The 23,460-nt window shown below is 35.4% G+C and overlaps 1 protein-coding gene across 1 annotated transcript in view; it reads left to right on the top strand.

Moving 5' to 3' along the window:
• The window catches only part of MDGA2 (MAM domain containing glycosylphosphatidylinositol anchor 2), a 534,959-nt gene that overhangs the window by 160,637 nt on the left and 350,862 nt on the right, over nucleotides 1-23,460 (top strand). Inside the window, exon 4 of the mRNA XM_010848064.1 lies at nucleotides 9,935-10,131. Within this exon, the coding sequence (XP_010846366.1) occupies nucleotides 9,935-10,131 (197 nt within the window). The remainder of the gene's footprint in view (nucleotides 1-9,934; nucleotides 10,132-23,460) is intronic.

Below are 23,460 nucleotides of genomic sequence, written 5' to 3'. Positions count from 1 at the left end.
CACCAGTCAGAATGGCTGCGATCCAAAAGTCTACAAGCAATAAATGCTGGAGAGGGTTTGGAGAAAAGGAAACCCTCTTACACTGTTGGTGGGAATGCAAACTAGTACAGCCACTATGGAGAACAGTGTGGAGATTCCTTAAAAAACTGGAAATAGAACTGCCTTATGATCCAGCAATCCCACTGCTGGGCATACACACTGAGGAAACCAGAACTGAAAGAGACACATGTACCCCAATGTTCATAGCAGCACTGTTTATAATAGCCAGGACATGGAAGCAACCTAGATGTCCATCAGTAGATGAATGGATAAGAAAGCAGTGGTACATATACACAATGGAGTATTACTCAGCCATTAAAAAGAATACATTTGAATCAGTTCTAATGAGGTGGATGAAACTGGAGCCTATTATACAGAGTGAAGTAAGCCAGAAAGAAAAACACCAATACAGTATACTAATGCATATATATGGAATTTAGAAAGATGGTAACAATAACCCTATATATGAGACAATAAAAGAGATACTGATGTATAGAACAGTCTTTTGGACTCTGTGGGAGAGGGAGAGGGTGGGATGATTTGGGAGAATGACATTGAAACATGTATAATATCATATATGAAATGAGTCGCCTGTCCAGGTTCAATGCACGATACTGGATGCTTGGGGCTGGTGCACTGGGACGACCCAGAGGGATGATATGGGGAGGGAGGGCAGAGGAGGGTTCAGGAATGGGAACACATGTATACCTGTGGCAGATTCATTTTGATATATGGCAAAACCAATACAATATTGTAAAGTTAAATAAAATAAAATTTAAAAAAAAGTAAAGAGAAGAAATAAATGCCAGTAAAATATCATCATTAATGTAAGATAGCCCAACGTGGTTTGGTAAGAGTATCTAAGCCACTAGTTTGAAAATTGATGATGAGTAAATGTAGAAAGTTATCTACTGTGAAACAGTATAGCCGGTACTCTGTATATCCTGGGAGTGTTGGAAGATAGTGACTCTCAAGTGAATCCCTCTCATGAAACTACCTCAGCTGCCTAACCCACCTTCTAGCCTCATCCCTACCAGGCCTAATCTAGTGACTGATCATTATCCTTTGTAGGACAACTCTGAAAGAGATCTCAATTCTGGAGCTCCTCTGGATCATATGGAGACTTTGTAGTGATGTATCACAGTTTAACTCCCCTCACTACCTAATGCTATCTTCCCCCCTTTTTTTCTTTTCTGCACATAATCACAAAAATTGACCCTGAGAACACTACCCTGTAAATTTCCTAAAAGCATATCTTCATCAGAGAATCATATTTTCAAGGAATAATTCTAGATGGTCTGAGGAAGTAGAGTCTAAAACAGGATGTTAGATCACTCATCAGCTCACTAACCAGCTGGCAGTGAGGATCCCACTGCTGGTGGTAGGTAGACCGTGGATAGCCTTTGAATGCTATAGAAGTGAGATTGTTAAAACCTTCACAGATGGTGAACAAGGATGTGTACCAATGGAAGGTAATGCTCTGTGAATTCAATATCTTTGGCTTTTGAGGAATTCAATGGAAAGTAATAAGTACAATATAATCCATTTCTGCTAAGTTCTATTTATACAGTGAAGAGAAAGAATAAAAGACTGAGTGTGATTAATCATGAGTTGAAGGTGATATGTGAGGATAAGAAAGTCTCTTTATAGAATATAAAGAAAGTCTTATCTTCTTTAGCCAGAGGTTATAAAAGCTGATAATAAGGCTTAGAACTTATTTAAAAGTATAGCAGAGTTCCAGAGAAGTGTGAATCCTCAGCCTCAGCAAATTGGCCAAGCCAGGATCTGAACCCCAGCTGGAAATAAGTAGAACCCTGACTTGGAGAGGTGGGCTGTATCTGAGTTTATGGTCTCAAAAAATGTTGAAAACCTAGATTTTCTTAAACATTGTGGACCTACATAAGTGTACCATTTCTTCCAATTGGAGGGTATGACTTCCATCCCGCTTAAAGATGTTGCAGAATCTTCTTCCTTTTGTGGTAATATATACCCTTGTTAGGGTATATCCTCACCTTCATTTCTTACCAGCAAATGAGCATGTAGGGTCAACAGATGACATGATCTGGCGTGGAAATGCTTGGTTTCTAAAGGAGAGGAAGAGCCTATGCTATCCTTCAAATGAGCTGCAGACCCGATCCAATATTTGCTAGTAAGAATCAAGAGAGTACACAGGGAATAGGATCCTGAGGCTGCTCTACCAAGTGGGGCTGACAGTAAGACAGACTAAGATTAGAGATGGAGAATAAGATCAAATGGAGAGAAAGAATAAGAGCTTACTAATGTGGGAGTATTCTCCCATGATATAAGTTGAAGACCCTAGCCAGGATAGCAGGAGATAGTTGCTGATGTTAGGATGGTGTTTGGAAGCTTGAGGAAAGCAGTGAGCCCACAAAAAGAAGTATATGTGCCACAAACACTGTGTATATAGAATAAAATGAGATCAAAAGACCCATATGTAAGCATGCTAGAGTGAATTTACTAGTTAGAGCCTAACAATGTCATCAACTCAGTATATTTTATGTAAAGGCTCAAAAGACACCACATTTATTATATCAATAGGAATGTGCTGATGACTGAGATGCAGGCATCATTGAGACTTAGGGGTGACTGTTCTTTGCAGACAAATGTTCATAGTAGGAGATGCTATTACAGAATTGGTCTTCCTGATACCAATGGGATGCTGGAATTACAGAATAATAGTGGGGAGGTGACAGTTCAAATGCATCCAGTGCACTAGACTCACAGAGAGCTCTGTGTGTGTGTGTGTGCATGTGCATGTGCTCAGTCATGTCCAATTCTTTGCGACCCCATGGACTGCAGCCCACCTGTCTCCTCTGTCCATGGGATTCTCCAGGCAAGAGTACTGGTGTTGGTTGCCATATCCTACTCCAGGGGATCTTCCTGACCCAGGGATCTAACTTGCATCTCTTAGTCTCCTGCATTGACAGGTGGATTCTCTACCACTAGCACATGTAGGGAGCCCACAGAGAGCTCTAGAGATGGTCGATAGAACATAGCATCCCTTGGGGCAAAATAAGTGGATAGTCAACAAGGGTATTGCCCCATATACACAGTTAAAACAGATGGATAATCAGGAGGCTGAATATGGTGATCTAATAAAAAGTCAAGACTCCTTATTCAATTGTTGAACATGGTAATTTTCAGACCAGTGTCCTGAAATACCAGTCATGCATTGGGTTTTGTCATATCTACCAAGCACTCAGTCATAAAATAGGGCAGGCTCTCAGTAGTCCATCATTATATGGAAGTGGTACATCTAAGATGAGGCATGACCAGGGCCAGAGTGCCCAGGAGCACTGTACAAGCAAGTGCCCAGACCCCCATAACAGCTATCAGTGTTTTTCCAGTTTCTCTCTCTAAAATCATAATGACCCTTATAGAGGGTCTCTTTTGTGGTAATAGTAGGGCAAAAAGGCTAAGCTTATTTCATAATGAGTCAGCTCAGTACACGTATGCAGGCTGGAAATTGGATTGTTATTTCAGGAGAACTCCACTCTGTGGTGTCCTTGATAGACAGGTAATAACAGAAAATTATCTCAGTGGATAGAACTTTGACTTGGGCAGTGTACCTGGTCAGTCGTTTTGAGTGAACAGGGGAGATATGTTCAAGCATTCGGATGGACCTGTGGGTGTGCCATGAAGTATTGAACATTTGTATTGCATGCTAATGAGCACCAAAAATTACCTACCATAGAAGCAGCACAAAATAATGAAGTTGACAGTAATGCAGACAGTTGATACCAACCAGTTTCTGTCATTGACTGCCCATAGTTGGGACAACAGACTCATGAAAAGAATAGCTATAATGATAGGGAGAGAGGCTATGTATAAGTTTTAAATTTTGGTTATTCATGAAGTTTGGCCTGTCTAATGTCACTGTTGCTGCTGCTAAGTCATGTCAGTTGTGTCCGACTCTGTGTGACCCCATAGATGGCAGCCCACCAGGCTCCCGTCCCTGGGATTCTCTAGGCAAGAACACTGGAGTAGGTTGCCATTTTCTTCTCCAGTGCATAAAAGTGAAAAGTGAAAGTGAAGTCACTCAGTTGTGTCCGACTCTTTGCGACCCCTGGACTATAGCCTACCAGGCTCCTCCATCCATGGGATTTCCCAGGCAAGAGTACTGGAATGGGTTGCCATTGCCTTCTCCTCTAATGTCACTACTGAATATATAATCTGACAACAATAGACACCACTTCTTCATGATAAAGCATTATCCATCCAGAATGCCAACCAGTAGATTATATTAGAATGCTTTTTTTTTTTACCCTGAAAATAACAGTGTATCATTTTGATTGAATTTGATGCGTACTCTGAGTATGAACTTTTCTGCTGACCTTAGCCAGCATCAGTCCTACCAAAAGCCTTTTAGAATGTTTTACTCTTAATACATGATCCTACCTAAACACCCATGGGACCAGAAGCAAATTTTATAGCAGTTAAGATGTAGCAGTGGGAACATTGCTATGAGAATCTCTAGTCATATCATATTCAATACCACCTAAAAAATTTACTTACTAGAGTGATAGAATAGTCTTTGCAGGAGGCATCTAAGTCTTGGAGAGATAATATCCAGTAAGGAATGGGTGCCATCTTCCGAGATGCAGTATACATCCTAAATCAATGACCGTCATTATATGATGCTTTTATTTCCATTTCCTTCTTTCTTTTTTGGGGGGTGGGGGGTATTGGTGGAATACATAGGTTCCAGAATTAAGTAGGGACCCTACTTACTACCATCATGTTCAGTGATCCTCTTGGGGAATCTATGTTTCCCTCCCCACAATGCTGTTCTGCCAGTTTAGATGCTCTAGTTCTCAGAAAGGGAAAAAGCTTTTCTTAAATGACACTGCAAGAGTCCCATTAATCTTCAAGAGTTGGCCGCTGTTACTTTAGGCTTCCTGTGTCAGGAAATAGCAGATGAGAGGAATCACCATCCTGGAAGGAGTAACTGGCCCATATGGTCAGCTTGAAGGTAAGATTGTTGTTACACAAGACGGCGGTAAGAATATATTCCTTACCCAGTTGATCCACTGAGCCATTTCTGGCTATTCTGTTGCCCAGTTTTGGTGGTAAACAGACAAACGCATCACTAATAGCTTGAGAAGAGCATGCTTACCAGGGGCTCAACATCCCCAGTGACAAAGATCTGGTAGTCTCACTAGGTAAACTACTTATATCAAAGGATGTACCAGCCCAGGATGAGAGCAATCTAGAATGGTAATAGAAGGAGATGATGATTATCATCCCAAGATTCCCCGGGAAAGGTGACTATCAAGAATCCTGGAATAGCTTTTCTCAGATACAGTGACTTTTCATATCTGGCAGGTAGATCTGAGTGGATGCTGAAGTGCACTCCCAGATCCTTTCCTCAGGGCAGAAGCACTTATTCTGAAAGCCACTAAAACTTTTAACATTGATGACTGTCAGCTAACGCCTTCTCTAGAAATCATCCCAAGCCAGACAGAACTGCCCCTTCCAAAGTTGAGAACAGGACACTTGCCAGGACTGGTTGATGAGGAAAAGGGTTGACGTATAAAGATTTAGCTTCCTTGTCTTAAGGCAGTACAGCCCCTCCAGTTTGGGAGGATCTCAGGGCTCCAGATCTTCTCTAGAGCTACTGTGAAACTTAGATGAAACTGCTGTATTATTCCACTGTCCTTCTTAACTTAAATGAAGGAAGTCTACTTCCTTCATTCCCTCATGACTGCTGAAGATAATTTCCACTTTCTGAACACATATCTCTGTCTTAGAGTTTCTCTTCCAAGAAACCTGACCTAAAGCAAATACACACCTTCAGTCTATATTCAGTAATATAAAGAATAGATATTAAACATATTTTTAAAGGATATATATTTCTATGTCACTTAAACTATCATATATGTATATATGTATGTGTGCATAAATGTATAATCTTACTTAAAATATTTTTTTAGCCATGCCATTATTTGACTTGTCTAACAGAAATCTTGTTTTTGGCTTATTTGGTTTTATTTGTTTACTACTTTCACTATTACATCTTTTTAGATTTTTAAAATAGTAATAAAAATAACAGACAGAAATGTCTTATACTGTATAGGAAGGTAACCCTGAGTGGCGTATTTGTTTTTAAGTGTAAAAAAAAATCATCCTGGAGTTTTCTGAAATAGAAATTCCTAAACATGGGTGAATCTAACAAGTAATTCTGCAATACAGTGTTTTGTAAACCATTGTCATAGGATCGGATTCTCACCTGAAACTCATCCAAGTCAGGGAAGAGCATGTTTAAAGGATTGTTCAGCTTGGGTCTATTCTGACTGCAATTATGGACACCACTACCTAATGTGAAAAGAGCTAGGGATGCATCAATGAATGGAAGTTGAAAAGTACAATACTGTTAACTATTTAGAACCCAAAGAGTGTTACCATTGTTACCCTGTTTCTCATTCAAATATGTTTTGTTCCAGAACTTTCCAGCTTCAGATTTTTTTTTAACAATATGACAAAGTTCTTATCTCTAAAAAGAAACTGTAACTAATAGAAATTATGTTTTGAACAAGAGAAAATAAGTTGCTTACAACGGACTCACGGTACTTTTTTTCAAGCCACTGAGATGAAATTCAGCTCATCAGTCTCCTGTAGGATTTGATTTATATGTTAAAAGCCTAATCATCAAATAAGAGACCATTTGATGGAATTTAAAGACCTTTAAACATTTCATGGTAATGATGCTGGGATCCTTGAATACTGCAGCTTATTAAAACCAGGCATATATTCCTGTACAGCTAATAGAATGAATATAAACTGAAAGTTCCTACAGCTTTTCCAAAAAAACAGCAGTTGTTCTCTAAATTTTCACTACTAAAATTAGAGGCCATTGAGGTAGCTGTGAAAAGATTCTAATGTTGGATAAAAAATAAGAATATTGCAAAACTAGATATCTAAGTAGGGCTGTCAAACAATTCATATTGGAAAAAAGCTTTTTAAAAACGGGGTAAATTAGGAATTTTGTTCTTTACTTTGATTCCTTAAGGAAGCACTTAGTTTTACATTTTAGTTGCCTTTTTATTATTTTAACACATAAGTATAAACTTTTTGTGTGTGTTTATTTTAGTTGAAGTATATTTGACATGTAGCATTATATTATTTCCAAGTATACAATATAATGATTCCAATTTGCATACATTGTAAAATGATTGCCACAATAATTCTAGTTACCATCTGTCACCATACAAAGTTATGAATTTGTTTTCCTTGTAATAAGAACTTTTAAGATTTATGCTCTTAGAAAGTTTCAAACACACAGTACAATTGTTTTAAAGCTAATACATTCCTTGATTTCTTTTTCTCTTAAGAACCTGGGATATGCTGTATCAGAGGTTGGTAATCCGTGCAGAGTGTGGCCCATGAGCCAAATCTAGCTGTGGCACATGCATTTGTAAATGAAGTTTTATGGAACTCAGCAACCTTCATCTTTCATTCATTTACCTGTTGTCTTTGGATGCTTTCCCATTATAATGATAGAGTTTATCACAGTTGAGATAAAGACTGTGTGAACCACAAAGCACAAGATATTCATAAATTGTTTCCAGAAAATATAGGTTAAACCCTGTCGTGGATACTGGAGAAGGAAATGGCAACCCACTCCAGTATTCTTGCCTGGAAAATCCCATGGACAGAGGAGCCTGGCAGGCCCTGGTCCATAGGGTCGCAGAGAGTCAGACACGACTGAAGTGACTAAGCACACACGTCATGGATACCCCTTTTTTAAATTAATTTTTATTGGAGTATAGTTCCTTTACAATATTGTGTTAGTTTCTGCTATATAACAAAGTAAATCACACATATATCCCCTCATTTTTAGATTCCCTTCTCACAGAGCATCTAATAGAGTTCCCTGTGCTAAACAGTAGGTACTCATTAGTTATTTTATACCTACTAATGCATATGTGTCAATTCCAGTCTCCCAGTTCATCCCACTCCCTCTTCCCCTTTTGGTGTCTGTGCATTTGTTCTCTCCATCTGTGTTTTTATTTCTGCTTTGCAAATAGTTTATCTGTATCATTTTTTTAGACTACACATATAAGTGATATTACATGATATTTGTTTTTTTTTCTTTCTGACTTACTTCACAGAGTATGACATTCTCTGGGTACATCTATGTTGCTGTGAGTGGTATTATTTAATTCTTTTTAATGACTGAGTAATATTCCATTGTATATATGTACCACATCTTCTTTATCCATTCCTCTGTTGATAGACATTTAGGTTGCCTCCATGTCCTGGCTATTGTAAATAGATCTGCAATGAACATTGGAGTGCATGTCTTTAATATCTTTTTGAATTATGGTTTTCTCTAGGTATATCTCCAGGAATGGGTCATCTCGTAGTTCTATTTTTGTTTTTTTGAGGAACCTCTATACATTTCTCCACAGTGAGTGTATCAATTTACATTCCCACCAAAAGTGTAGAAGGGTTCTTTTTTCTCCACACCCTCTCCAGAATTTATTGTTTGTAGATATTTTGATGACAGCCATTCTCAACGATGTGAGGTGATACTTTATTGTAGTTTTGATTTGTATTTCTCTAATAATTAGAGATGCTGAGAATCTTTTTGTGTGTTTGTTGGCCATCTAGATGTCTTCTTTGTAGAAGTGTCTATTTTTTGGTAGATCTTCCCCTTATTTTTTGACTGAGTTGTTTATTTTTTTGATACTGAGCTGCATGAGCAGTTTTTGTATTTTGGAGATTAATCCTTTGTTGGTTGTTTTGTTTGCAAATATTTTCTCTAATCTGAGGGTTTTCTTTTTGTTTTGCCTATTATTTCCTTTGCTGTGGAAAAGCTTTTAAGTTTAATTGCATCCCATTTGTTTACTTTTGTTTTTATTTTCCAGGAGGTGGCTCAAATTTACATCAAGAGTGTTCTGCCTCTGTTTTCCTCTAAGAGTTTTATAGGGTCTAGCCTTACATTTAGATCTTTAATCCATTTTGAGTTTATTTTTGTTTATGATATTAGGGAGTATTCTAATTTCATTCTTTTATTTATAGCTATCCAGTTTTTCCAGCATCATTTATTGAAGAGAGTGTGTTTTATCTATTGTATATTCTTGCCTCTTGTTGTCATAGATTAGGTTACCATAAGTGTGTGGGGTTATCGTTGGGCTTTTTATCTTGTTCCATTGATCTGTATTTCTGTTTTTATGTCAATACCATACTGTCTTGATTTCTGTAGCTTTGTAGTATAGTCTGAAATCAAGGAGTCTAATTCCTGTGTATCCCTTCTTTAGGATGTATGTAAAACAGCAAAATTTTAGTTCCAATATTCAGTAATACAAATATTAATGTATTTTAATAGTACCTTCTGCTAGTACATTTTAAATCAGCCAAAGTGGAATATAAAATCTGAGATGAAGGAAAATTTAAACTGGCACAAGGTCATATTTTCTTATTACAAAGGTTATAATAATTTATAAACATATATTATTTTATTTTTAAAATATATTTTATGAATTGGAAAAGGAAGTATGGTAAAGTTAAGAGTCAACTGAGATGCTTGGTTGACTATTATAGTCATAGTTGACTATGACTATAATTCATTGGCTAACCTGAATTTTCTGATCTCTCTCTTGGAACTCTGTTTTATGTGGCTGTTGACAATGTATTAGAAATATGTAGTCATTTGTACTATTTCAGCAAATAGAGATCTTAAGAAGCAACTATTATTTGTCTTTACCTTCTATCATTGGAAATTTCTCTGCAAATGACTTCAATGAACTCAATAAAAAAGAGTCTAGTTAAAAGTAATACATTCAATTAAGAAAATTAATCTTTGGTTAAGTTTTATATGTTCAGTACTTTAAAGCCATATAACTCATAACACTATTTTTATGTTTTCTAGATTTGGATGATCCAGTAGTAACTGTTCATCAAAGTATAGGTGAAGCTAAAGAACAGTTTTATTATGAGAGAACAGTGTTCCTCCGGTGTGTTGCCAATTCCAATCCACCTGTGCGGTACAGCTGGAGACGTGGCCAGGAGGTATTGCTACAAGGATCTGATAAAGGTGTTGAGATTTATGAACCCTTCTTTACCCAGGTAGGAACTGATGTAATAGTATTTCCACCCCACTCTGCTGGATACTTTCCTAACTCTGGCAGCATTGCAATACTTCAAATACTTTTCTATTTGAAAAGATGTTTGTTTGTTTGTTTGTTTTAAAGCACTATATATTTAGTTGAAAGGTCAGAGGACTCAATGAAAAACAATTTGTTTGTTTTTCATGTAGTAGTTACATGTATCAAGTTACCTCTTGAAAACAAGTTAAATGAATGTATCCTAAATATTTCTTTATCCATAGGTTTGCCCAGATTTCACACTAAAGTCCATAATTATACATTTGCTGTCTGCTTTGTTTTCTTTTTTGTGAGAAATATTTCTTAAAATATTCTGATTCCCACATTTGCAATGGTAAATTCACTTTAAGAAAATGAAGAAATGTATTTGAAATATATTTGGTTTTAGGGGAAAAAAATCTATCAAATTTTCTTTGTTCTTTTTCGATTTTGGCTTAGTTTAAGAATAGAATCATAATTATATAAAAGTTAATATACTTAGTCGTCAAAAACTTATTTAATAAAAAGAACATTTGAATTAATTTTATATAGAGTGCATGTAATACGGAACATTCCTCTGTAATGCATTTTTTAAAAATTTTATTGAAGTCTAGTTGATTGAATTAATGCTTCTTGAGGAGACATGGAAGTTGTGGGAATTTTTGAATGCTGTAATTATAAAGATATTTTTTGACATTTACAAAAGAACACAAACCTAACTAACAAAGAAAAGATTTTAAATTAAAAAAAATGTACTTGGAAAAATTTTCAAAGTAATTGTGACTATTATTTTTTTAATTATATAGGTAACAAGATAAACAAGAATCTGACTACACTGTTAAAGTTTGAGGCATCAAATGTCCATAAGGAGAGAAACATATAACTAAATTTAAAATACTATAAATATATTAACTTCAGAATGTTAAAGATTTTTACATTTCACATCCCAGCTCTCTAATAATATAAGATTATCCTGAGATTATAAATTTCCCATCATCCCATTTTTTATTAAATGCAGCATTAAATACATATTTCAGTTCATTATGCAAGTTTTACTAAAATTCACTGTTTTTAGTTAGCAAAATAACTTAAAAATTTGTTAACACTATTTAGTAGCTTGATGTCCCTAAGGTTTAGAAATCTGAATAAATGATCACCTATCATCTATTTGTTTCTTCTATTGTCAGCTTCCTTTAAAATATAGATGTTGTTAAAATTCAGAAAGCATAATTTTCTGTTCACATGATATTTGCCATACTAAGGCAATTCTAAACACATATTCACTAAGTACTGAAGCACCATAGGCAGATTCTTACTTGAAGAAGGGTCTTGTCACTTAAAAATAAACACAGGGGTCTTGCCCAAATTTGGGGGAAACTTTTATGTTTTCCAAGCAATTAAGAATTTGTTTTAAAGTTTTAAATAAGCACAATCAAATGTTTCATTCATTCCTTTAAATTTGTTGCTGTTTCTGTGTTAGCAACTCAAAGAACGTATCTTAAAGAAGCTCTCAGACTAGTAGCTGTTGATTCTGCCTTTTAAAAGTTACTTATTTTCTCTTCTTTATGTTTCTCCCACTCTTTGTGAGAAAAGCAACTTTTTAATTTGAACATTTCAATACTGATACTTTCTTTAATGTAAATATTATAATGTGCTACATAACACATGCTTTTTCTGCTTTTTACTGTACTTGGAACTCTACTGTTTGGACCCCAAATTAATTATCTTAAAAAAGTGTTTAAGAAACAAATTGTTCTTAAAATTCTGTACTCTGAATTCGCCTGCTGTAACTGATAATTGCCAATAGCATATAATTTTAGCTTCTATTTTAAAATGTCTTTCCTGCCTTTGGTTACTTGATTATTTTATCTCTGCTCCTAAAATGGCTGTTTATTTATATCTGTTTTAAAAATTATGTAGAAGCAAGAGATGCTTCAATATTTTCATGTTGTATATGTACTTAATTTGTTATTATTAAACGTATTTTTTGTAGGCAAGATTGATAAAACTCTCAAACAGCAGCACATGGAAAGTACTTTTGACCACAGAGAATGTTGTCTTTCTCATGGACAAATGTTATTGTCATACCACACAAGCTGATATATTGCACACAAGTCCAAGTATTGTGGCCTACAAGACCATTTTTGATCTTGTTCCACCTTGTTCTTGCTTGTCTAACCTCCTATACCTCATTCACTGTTCTAGTCACACCCAGTCTAGACATGCCCGGGGTCTGCATGTTCTTGATTCCTCCAATTAGAATGCTATTTAGATAACATGGCAGGGATCTTCTTAACACTGAGAACTCATCACCTGAGAAAGGCTTTCCCTGACAGATCTATCTGAAGTAACATCTCTTCCCTTTCAGTTACTCATCCCTAAAACTCAGTTTTTTTGTTTTTTTTTTTGTTTGTTTTATTTTTTTCTACAGCACTAAAATTATAAAATTATCTTATTTGTATATCTGGACATAAACTCAATAGTTATAGTGACTTTGTCTTTTTAATAACTCACATGGTGCCTGACACATGGAAGAATCTCAATGAATATATTGAGTCAATATTCCCATGAAGATGTCTGGATTTTTAACTAAGGAATGTATGCTTAGTCACTCAGTTGTGTCCTACTCTTTGTGACCCCATGGACTAAAGCCCGCCAGGCTCCTCTCTCCATAGAATTCTCCAGCCGTGAATATTCGAGTGGGTTGCCATGTCCTCCTTCAGGGGATCTTCCCAACCCAGGGTTCAAACCCAGGTCTCCTGCATTGCAGGTGGATTCTTTTCCATCTGAGCCACCAGGGAAGCCCAAGGAATAGTTAAAATTATTAGTAAATCCTGAAACACTCTCTGTAACCCTTACTTCTTTTTCCCCACTAAAGAAAGCTTAGTGAAATGTGAATGAGAATGATATTAAAATTAAATCAGTTTTAGTGTATTTAATTTCTGAACTGTTGATGATTTTCTTGTGATTTTTAATTGATTTCTAGTCTAATTTCACTGGGTGGGAAAGTTTCAGTCCTTAGAAGTTGAGACTTGCCTGTGATGTACTTATGCACCCACAAATTGTGATTCCAAAGTTGTTGAGTTTCAGTTGGGTCATATTTGTTAATTTTGTTGTTCAGGTATTCTACATATTTCCTGATTTTTTGTGTCTGCTGTTCTAAAAGCTGTTGAGAGAATTTAGATAATGTCTATGACTGTGACTGTGGATTTGTCTCTTTCATCTTCATTTTTATCAATTTATGCTTTATGTATTTTGAAAATATATTGCTAGACTTGCACAATTAGAATTTTTATATCTTCTTAGTGGATTATCTGGAGAAGGAAATGGCAACCCACTCCAGTATTCTTGCCTAGAGAATCCTGTGGACAGAGGAGCCTGGTGGATTGCTGTCCATAGGGTCTCACAGAGTTGGACACAACTGAAGTGACTTAGCATGCATGCATGCATTGGAGAAGGAAATGGCAACCCGCTCAGTGTTCTTGCCTGGAGAATTCCTGGGACAGAGGAGCCTGGTGGGGTGCTGTGTATGGGGTCGCACAGAGTCAGACACGACTGAAGCAACTTAGCAGCAGCAGCAACAGTGGATTATCTGAGCGTATTATCTTTCTGATAGTATATCTTCCTGGCAAGCTATCAGTCAGAAAAGTACTACTGGCAGTGTTTCTTGCCTTACATCTGTTTTGTCTGTCATCAATTTAACTATACACACTTTCCTTTGGTTGGTGGGCCTCTTTAGGGGGTGAGGGAGGGTAATAAATATTCATTTCTTTACTTTCAAACTTCATATTTGCAACACATTGCTTATAACCAGAATATAGATTTTGTTGTTGTTTTAAGCCAGTGGATCTATCTTAACTTTTAGTACATTTAATCCAATGACTAATATTGATTTTTTTTTTTTTTTTACCATGTTAGGCTCTTCTTTTACTTCTCTCTCTTCTTGCCTTCTGGGTTTATAAGATATTTTAATGATTTCATTTTATCATCTATTTAACTAAACTTTAAAATTATCTTAATACCTTTTATTGGTTACCTTAAAAAATTACACCATGCATGCTTAATTATTACTTTAGCTCTTCTTCAAGAATGATAGAACTTTAGAATAACTTAGCAATATTTACCCTTTTTGTATTTTATGCTATTTTTGTCTAGTACTTTAATTCTACATATATTTTAAAATCAACAAGACTTTTTTTGTCCTTTGAAATAATCATTATTTATTTAAACTTACCAATATATGTCCTTTTTTCCATTTTGCATTGTTTTTTATGTGTAAGGAAGCATTTGAACTTCAGCTTTTGCAGTTGGATATACATATGTTCTAGCAACATTTATTGAAAAGGTCTTTCTTTCATCACTGAATTTCCTTGGCACTTAAATTGAAAATCAATTGCCCCTATGTATTAGAGTATTTCTGAGCTATTTATTCTGTCCCATTGATCTATATGTGTTAATTTCTATAGATTTATAACAAATCTTAAAATGAGAAAGAATAAGTCCCTTAACCATGTTCATCTTTTTCAAATTGTTTTAGATGTTTTCACTTCTTTGTATTCCCACTTAAGTTTTAGGATCATCTTGATTTCTGTGGAAAGTGTGATAAGATTTTGAGTGAAGTTTTGTTGAATCTGTAGATCAATCTGAGAATAATCTAAGATATTAAAGTTATAGAATGAAGGATAATTGATATTGGCAATGTATTAATACCAAGCAAAGAAAAATCTGATCTGCTCCATTGTGGTTTTACTTCTCTATCATGTGTAGTATTGTTCTATGAAAATTCAAGAGCATATGTAAGATTTTTCAATACCATTTTTTTTATTTTTTAGATACTGCTTAGAGTATTTTCATGTATATATGGATATTCATCATAAATGGATAGGAAGCTAATCATTTATTTAAGAAATTCTCAAGGGTTTCTTTAAAACAAATACCTCTTTGGTTAAGGGGTGTGTGCATGCTCAGTGACTCTGTTGCATCTGACTCCTTGTGACCTCATGGACTGTAGCCCACCAGGCTTCTCTCTCCATGGGGTATTCCAGCCAGAATCCTGGAGGGATCTTCCCGACCCAGCCATCAAACCTGAGTCTCTTGCGTCTCCTGCATTGGCAGACCAGTTCTTTACCACTGCACCACCTGGAAAGCCAGCTTTCGGTTTTGTTTTTCCACTGGTCCATAGTGTGTTTACTTTTGTGCAGAAACACAAATGCAGATGCCTACTGAACTATCTGGTACTGTAAATATGTGATCTGTGGGGGCTAGTATGAAAATAATAACTGGTTAGGCATTCTGGGTACTCACTCCAGTGTTCTTGCCTGGAGAATCCCAGAGACGGGGATTCTGGTGGGCTGCCGTCTATGGGGTCACACAGAGTTGGACACAACTGAAGCGACTTAGCAGCAGCAGCAGCAGCAGGCTTTCTGTGTGTGCCCGCTTTTTAGAAAACAATATACGACCTGTTGCTGCCAGAGTTTTATATCTGACCATCAGGGTTGCCATTTTGAAATTCTGCTTGAGTCCACAGTTTTTTCAGGAGGGGAGGACACATATGATAACATTACTACTTTTGTATAATTGTGAATATAGGGAATTATAGAATAAGCAGGATTTCTCTAAAAGTTATCTTGTATGAAAAAATTAGAATTAACACACTGATAATTCCAGGGCTCATTCCAGCCTCTAGGGCACATTTTTATAATACAGACACATAGGATGTAAAGAACACTTATTTACAGGGAAAGAACATGTATTAACCCATGAATTTATTTGATAACAAACAGCATTCTCTTTAGGACCTTCTAGCTGCACTGGAAATTTGGAAGCATGGTGAACTGTGATCATCCAGGAGGAGAAAGGAACACAGTAGATACAGCTTGTGGTCTCTATTTTTACAATGATAAAACAAAAAATTTATGTAGGTTCTAATTTACAAAGTTAATCATATCTAGTTTTTCCCTACATTGAAAGGTAACCCAAACATTTCTAAGCAACTGTTCAGAATTGTGTAATTGAAATGAAAGCATCGATTATTTGGGATATATATCATAGTTGCTTTAGATTTAAAATTAACTTTGCTTTGTATCTTTAAAATGCTTCCCAATATTGAGGTTTTTCTTTTTTTTTTTTTTTGCCTTCCTGTAATGGCTTTGTAGTTCTTAATAAGATAGGAATGGTATTTACCAATACTCTTCTTTTTGCTTATCAGGCTACTGTGTATGTATATGTATTCTTATGTGTTAATGATTTCTTAGACTGTTGTTTCCCAAAAACTGCTACGTGTACTTTATTAGGAAAAAAACTTTCTATTTTAGTTTTGTTTGTTTTGGAGCACTGCAGTGATATTTTGATTTATTTTCATAGACCCTAAGGCCTCTGTGGCTACATAGTGTAAATAAGATCCAGTTAAAAATGATTGAGATCTGTTTCATACAAGGTTCAGGCACCTTTCTATCAGAGATACAGAGGTTACTAGGCAAGGCTCCTCCTAACTTTGATATTACAGGGAGAAATCAAAGAGAACATTCAAGATGGAAAGCATAGCATGTATAATATACAGAACGATGGTAATATCTTCAAAGATTGGCCACCCCTCTGGTTGGCTGGAATAATGATTGGTATATGGGGGCAGCAGTGAACCACAAAGCTGGAAAGATATACTGGGACTATATATACTGTGGATGGATTCGAATGACAGATCATGATCTGCTTATTTTTAATATTGGAGAATTACATTTGTTTTAAAGATATATGTTTTGCTGTTCAATAACAATATCTTGTTTTTAATAAAAGAGAATTTCTAAGATAATGAGATACATCTGCCTCACATGCACATTCATACTAAGTTAATAACTATATCAACTTGAATTGAATATTTATTTTACCATACAGTAGAAATATAGAACCTTGACTGTACCTTTTTATAGATCATGCTTCCAGAATGAAATTGATCTGTGTTCCTGAGGTGGATATGAATTAATAAGCATATAAGTCTAAGAGGAATAATTATGCTTTTCATACTTGCACTCACTTAATACTGGGTATGCTGGACAACATATATTGTTATCTATTTAGAAGTAAATAAATAAATTAACTTTTAGAGCTAAAAATGAGTGTGAATTGGTTTTTTTTCTTTTTATTGATATATGAAAGTATTAAAAGAAAGTTCAAATTCCTTTTCTAAGTAAAATAGCAATACTGTTTCAGGTTGTGGGTATTATTTCATTAGGCAATAATCACCTTTGGTAAGGGGCTTCCCTTTATTTAAAAAGTAGTTTTAAAAGTTTAAATCTATGTGTTTCAAATAATCTTGTGAATATTAAAGAAACTTGTACTTAAATTTTACAAAATACACGTATTCTTGCTATTTCTCCAGAGCTTTTATAAAGATGTTCATGACATCATCTTGTGCATTGTAATTACACCATCTAATTGCAAGACTGAACATATTTACATCAATTATGTAATTAGTTATAATTAGGCTAATTAGACTAATTATACAATTAGACAATGATTAACTGAAAATTCCTTTTTACAAATCATAGAAATTCACATGAAAATATAAATCATTTTAGTTCAACCCAAATAATTCTGCATTCATATGATAGCTTAACCTTGGGAGATGGTGGACCTAGAAGTCACAGTAAGTTATTTCTCCATCCCATCTGTCCTTCTCATATGTTCACTTTGCTGCTCTGATCTGCATAAGAATTAACTAGGATATGCTATACATAAATTATTATATTTATTGAACCATATCTGTTGGTCTTTAAAGTGTAGGAATCATCTCAAAAGTAAAGTTTTAAAAACTCACTATTACTATCACTACCTAGTTTATAGTCTTTATTTTTAGATAACATAAACACTAGCAGCATTTCTAACCACAAGAACTTAAGTATATATAATATTTCAAGAATGCATTCACTAGAAGAATGACCTCTTTATTTTAAAGGCCAGAGCTTCATTGCTATTGGTTTGAATGTACTTGATGGTTTCATCAGTCCCTTGGGGCTTGCTTCCTATTTACCTTTGCTTACTAATAGTGGACTGTTCAACTCTTCTGTGGATGGTCCCTAACTCAGCTTCTTAAATCTATTGTTCATCTTACCCTAATATTAATATTTTTTTCATTCGTACTATTAAAATTAGAGTCAACGTGGTTCAGAAATTTTTACTGAACACATTATGTTCAGAACAATAAGTTGGATCTATTCTTTTATTTTTTAAATTTTTATTGGACTATAATTGATTTACAGTGTTGCATTAGTTTCTGCTGTGTGTCTGTATGTGTGTGCTCAGTCATATCTGACTCTTTGCAATCCCATGGACTGTAGCCCTCCAGGTTCTTCTGTCCATGGACCTTTCCAGGCAAGAATACTGGAGCAGGTTGCCATTTCCTACTCCTGGAGATCTTCCCAACTCAGGGATTGAACCTGAAGTAAACCATCTTTATATATGCATATATCTCTCCCCTTTGGACATCCCTTCCCCCTCCCATCCCATCCATCTAATTCATTACAGGGCACTGAGCTGAGGTCCTTGGGCTTTACAGCAGATTCTCACTAGCTATCTATTTTCCAATTGATTATTAATAAGTTAATAAGTTTCCAATTGATTATTAATGTGGCAAGTATTATAGAAAGGGCAGAGAAAGTCAGGGGAATGTTGTAAGAAATACAACATCATAAGCAAAGGGTAGAATGTGCGGTGGGAAAATGTGGTCTAATTTTTGTAGATTTTATGTTTTTGTACATTTTATTTTTGAGTCATTATAATTATACACTATGAACACCTTACTTCTTGTAGAATACGATCAGTGGGAAGACCAATTTTAAGTACATCCTGTCAATCAACATATATTTATTAAGCAATGATACAAAAGGCTCCCTATTCAGTATTCTGAGTGATAAAAGATGACTCTGCCCCTAGGGGGTCTCATGATTCAGTTAAAGAACATTTCATCACGTTGAGTAATAACTTACAACCAAATACTAAATAATGAGTTATAAATAGATATTTTGGTATAAAAATGTAATAGAAGTTACAAAGAAAGAGAATTTACTTCTGAGAAGGTCAGAAAAGACTTGGCTTGTTTGACTTTGTATGAATAGAATGCTAGATTTCTAATTTAAAAAAATAGATATGAAACAGGCAACAAAGGTTTACTGTATAGCACAGGGAACTCTAGTCAATATCTTGTAATAACCTATGATGCTGCTGTGCACCTGAAACATTGTAAGTCAACTGTACTTCAATAATGTATATAATATATTTACAAAAAAATAGACTTTACAGAGTAGATACAACTTTTTTTTGAACTGCACTTCAGTTTATTACACCTTAAAAAGATTCATATCAAGCAGTAGTTTTCTTTAAAAAAAAAAAAAAACAACAGCAGAGTTTAAAATTATGAAAAGTCATCTTAAAATAATGATGAACTAACTTGGTGTGAATAAATATTAAATAAAAATAATAAATGAATACATAATAAATTAGTTTGTGTGAGGAATAAGGAAAAAAAGTAAAAATTTTCTTGGACTTCATGGAGTCTCAAATGAGCCACTGAAGGTTTTTGAAATAAACTTTCAGAGTAGGAAAGCTATTCAGGGTTTTCTAGCATGACATCAGAGAAGGCAATGGCACCCCACTCCAGTACTCTTGCCTGGAAAATCCCATGGATGGAGGAGCCTGGTAGGCTGCAGTCCATGGGGTCGCTAAGAGTCGGACACGACTGAGTGACTTCACTTTCACTTTTCACTTTCATGCATTGGAGAAGGAAATGGCAACCCACTCCAGTGTTCTTGCCTGGAGAATCCCAGGGACGGGGAGCCTGGAGGGCTGCTGTCTATGGGGTTGCACAGAGTCAGACACGACTGAAGTGACTTAGCAGCAGCATCAGCAACATGACAATGACATGATGATGATGTGTATGGTGGGAGTATGCAGAGTGATTAGAATAAAGTAGAACAGCAATTCTCAATAGTGGGCAGTACTTTACTTTAGCCAAAATAGACACTCAAGCTGTGTTTGTTAAATTCATGGTTGATGAGAGTCTACAGCAAATAATATGCCTACAGATTGAAGAGTAAAGGCCATTTATAAAAGAAAAACTAAAAAATAATCTAAGGCATTTGATGCCATTGAATGTGAAGTAATGAGAGACAGTGAAGAGTGAATTATGACAAGAGTCTTGAGTCTGGAATAGGGGAAAATGATGGTGGTGATCATTAAAATGTAGCAGAATGTCAGAAGAGAAAATTTATATGAGGTGAGGCAGTAAGTGTAAGTAGAGTGCAATGATGAGCTCATTGAGTTTGTATGACCTTCTATGTCTTGCTGATGAAAATCTTTGTCAGGCAGTTATCAAAATACATAGATGAGGTCAGAGGTCAGAGTTATAAATAGAAATGGTGGGCGAGGACATTCATAGAGAGGTCAAGGGGAATCCAAGAGAGAACAAATTCAATCTGGAAATGAGAGACAAGCTAACTTGTTTGTTGGCAAAATATGAAGTGGCTTTTTTGGGGGTAGGAGCTCTGTATTGCAGGAAGAGTAGAAGTCAGTAAAGGAAAATAACAATAAAAAGAAGAGTCAGAAAGAATTAGAAAACCAAGATAGAATATCTTAAGAGATCCAGATGGGATGTGGAGACACTCAAGTGCAAGAGTGTAAAGTAATGGCTAGCAAACATTGCAACTAAAAAGAAAGGAAAATTTTGGAAAAGCAGAATTTCATTAATTGCAATACAATTGGCCATTTTTCCCAAAAGTGTGTGTGTTTTGGCTTAGAAATTTGTTAGGTATCTATACATAAGTGCTAATTGAAACCATGATAATGCATCAGACTGGTTTAGAAAAGTAGTAATAGTAGAAGTTTGCAGACTAAAATTTGTATAATAGAAAATGAAATAAATGTAACCAAAATGTCTCTATTTTATTTATAATTTTGTACCTACACACAAGGTGCTGTCAAAATAGCAAAGGTAATTAAAGTATTAGAAGGAAGTGGAGAAGTATACACACATAAAAAGGAAATGAAGATTTATTAAGATTTATTAAATTTTAACAAAAGAGATTATTAGTGACACTGAAAGTTTCAGTGAAGTGTTGAAAAAATATCCATAAAATATGGATTAAATATAATTTGCCAGTGGAAACAGAAACAAGGAACACTGGCAGAATATAATCAATCCTATGTAAATAAAGAGACTTTATCATCAAATATGCATCTAAATGGCATCATTTATTCTTTTATATATTTAAGAATTGTTATCACTGCCTGGTTCATTTTAGAATACTGACTATATTTATTAATGTCTATTGAATTCATATCAGGCACCAATTGGAAATAAATTCTGGGGAAATAAATATGTATAAGCAAAACATTGAGTGGTGAAATATAAGTATTCATAGTACTTTTAATTGCAAAAGAATTTGTTTAAAAAGTATCTCACCTATGATAAATCCTCTGCCAGGTGCTTAGGACTGGAGAAGGAAATGGCAACCCACTCCAGTACTCTTGCCTGTAAAACCCCATGGACGGAGGAGCCTGGTGGGCTGCAGTCTATGGGGTCGCTAAGGGTCAGACGTGACTGAAGCGACTTCACTTTCACTTTTCACTTTCCTGCATTGGAGAAGGAAATGGCAGCCCACTCCAGTGTTCTTGCCTAGAGAATCCCAGGGACGGGGGAACCTGGTGGGCTGCCATCTATGGGGTCGCACAGAGTCGGACACGACTGAAGCGACTTAGCAGCAGCAGCAGCAGGTGCTTAGGACATACTACTGAGAACAAGACAGACATAATCTCCCCCCTTACTAGCAAGGGAGGAGTATGGCAGAAAATAAATCCATTACCAAAATAAGTGGAAAAAAGAAACTGTGTTATAACAAGATATAAGCAGACCTCACAAAAAAGGATTCCTCTTTTTCCAGAAAGTAAGGAAAGACTTACCTGTGGAACTGAGGAGTGTTGGGATTGAAGAATGAGACAAAATTTGTTATGCATAAAGTAAGGAACCAGGCATGTGCAGAGGGTCTGTGGCCACAAGAAGCTGAATATGTGGAAGACATTAGGAAAATGAGAGGAGACAGGAGAGGTGAGGAAAATGCAGGTCACAAAGGCTTGACAGTCATGTTAAGAATCATTATGTTTATTTTTAAGAACAATAACATGGCATTCTTTTGATTTAAGCAGAGAGAGGGCATAATCAGATTTCCATGTTTAAAAAAAAAAGTCCTGATTCTAGATTAGATGATCGTATTTGCTTGGATTCTTAAGCTATACTAAGCACAATCAAATTTCTCAGCTGAATGTTGGGCTTAGAGCATTATATTTAAATATAAATAAAAAATGTTCAAGATTGGATGTGTTGCAAGGTCAATAAGAGAATCTGAGATGGAGATACTGAATATATGAATATGAAATAATAATTGAAAATCTAAGATTCCTGTTGCTAAAAAAAAAAGAGTAGATTTAGAGGAAGAGACTTGAAGTCTGTTTCGGGATATGTTGTTTTAGGTATCTACGAGACATAAAAATAGACAAAATACACATAAAAACTTTGCTTTATACATCTGAAATTGAGACAGTTCTGGAATAGAGATAAAGACTTGAAGAAAAAGGCAGGAATACTAACTCATATATATGGAATTTAGAAAGATGGTAACAATAACCCGGTGTACGAGACAGCAAAAGAGACACTGATGTATAGAACAGTCTTATGGACTCTGTGGGAGAGGGAGAGGGTGGGAAGATTTGGGAGAATGACATTGAAACATGTAAAATATCATGTAAGAAACGAGTTGCCAATCCAGGTTCGACGCACGATACTGGATGCTTGGGGCTAGTGCACTGGGACGACCCAGAGGGATGGTATGGGGAGGGAGGAGGGTGGAGGGTTTAGGATGGGGAACACATGTATACCTGTGGCGGATTCATTTTGATATTTGGCAAAACTAATACAATTATGTAAAGTTTAAAAATAAAATTAAATTAAAAAAAAAAGGCAGGAATATAGGGCTTGCAGTATAAATTCATCAGCAAGGATAAAATCATTTAAGGAAATTTTATAAAGTGTGATTAACTGTGGAACAAATAGAATTCCAGAGAATACCAACAGTCAAGTGTTAAGGGGAGAAAGAGAAGTAAAGAAATCTAAGCAATGATATTCAGAGGTACGAGGAGGAAGACGTAGTATCTTGTTCAAAAAATTATCTGAGTCAACTGGTTCTAGTATAACATATTCTTCCTCTATGCTTTCTAACTAAGCACACTTTTATATGCATTGTATATAGATAATATGAAAGCTCTGTAA

Source organism: Bison bison, unplaced genomic scaffold (genome assembly GCF_000754665.1).
Source record: "Bison bison bison isolate TAMUID 2011002044 unplaced genomic scaffold, Bison_UMD1.0 scf7180017864259, whole genome shotgun sequence".
NCBI lineage: Eukaryota > Metazoa > Chordata > Mammalia > Artiodactyla > Bovidae > Bison > Bison bison.
Note: the sequence above shows the minus strand (reverse complement) of the source record. Positions and strands in the feature narration are given on the sequence as shown.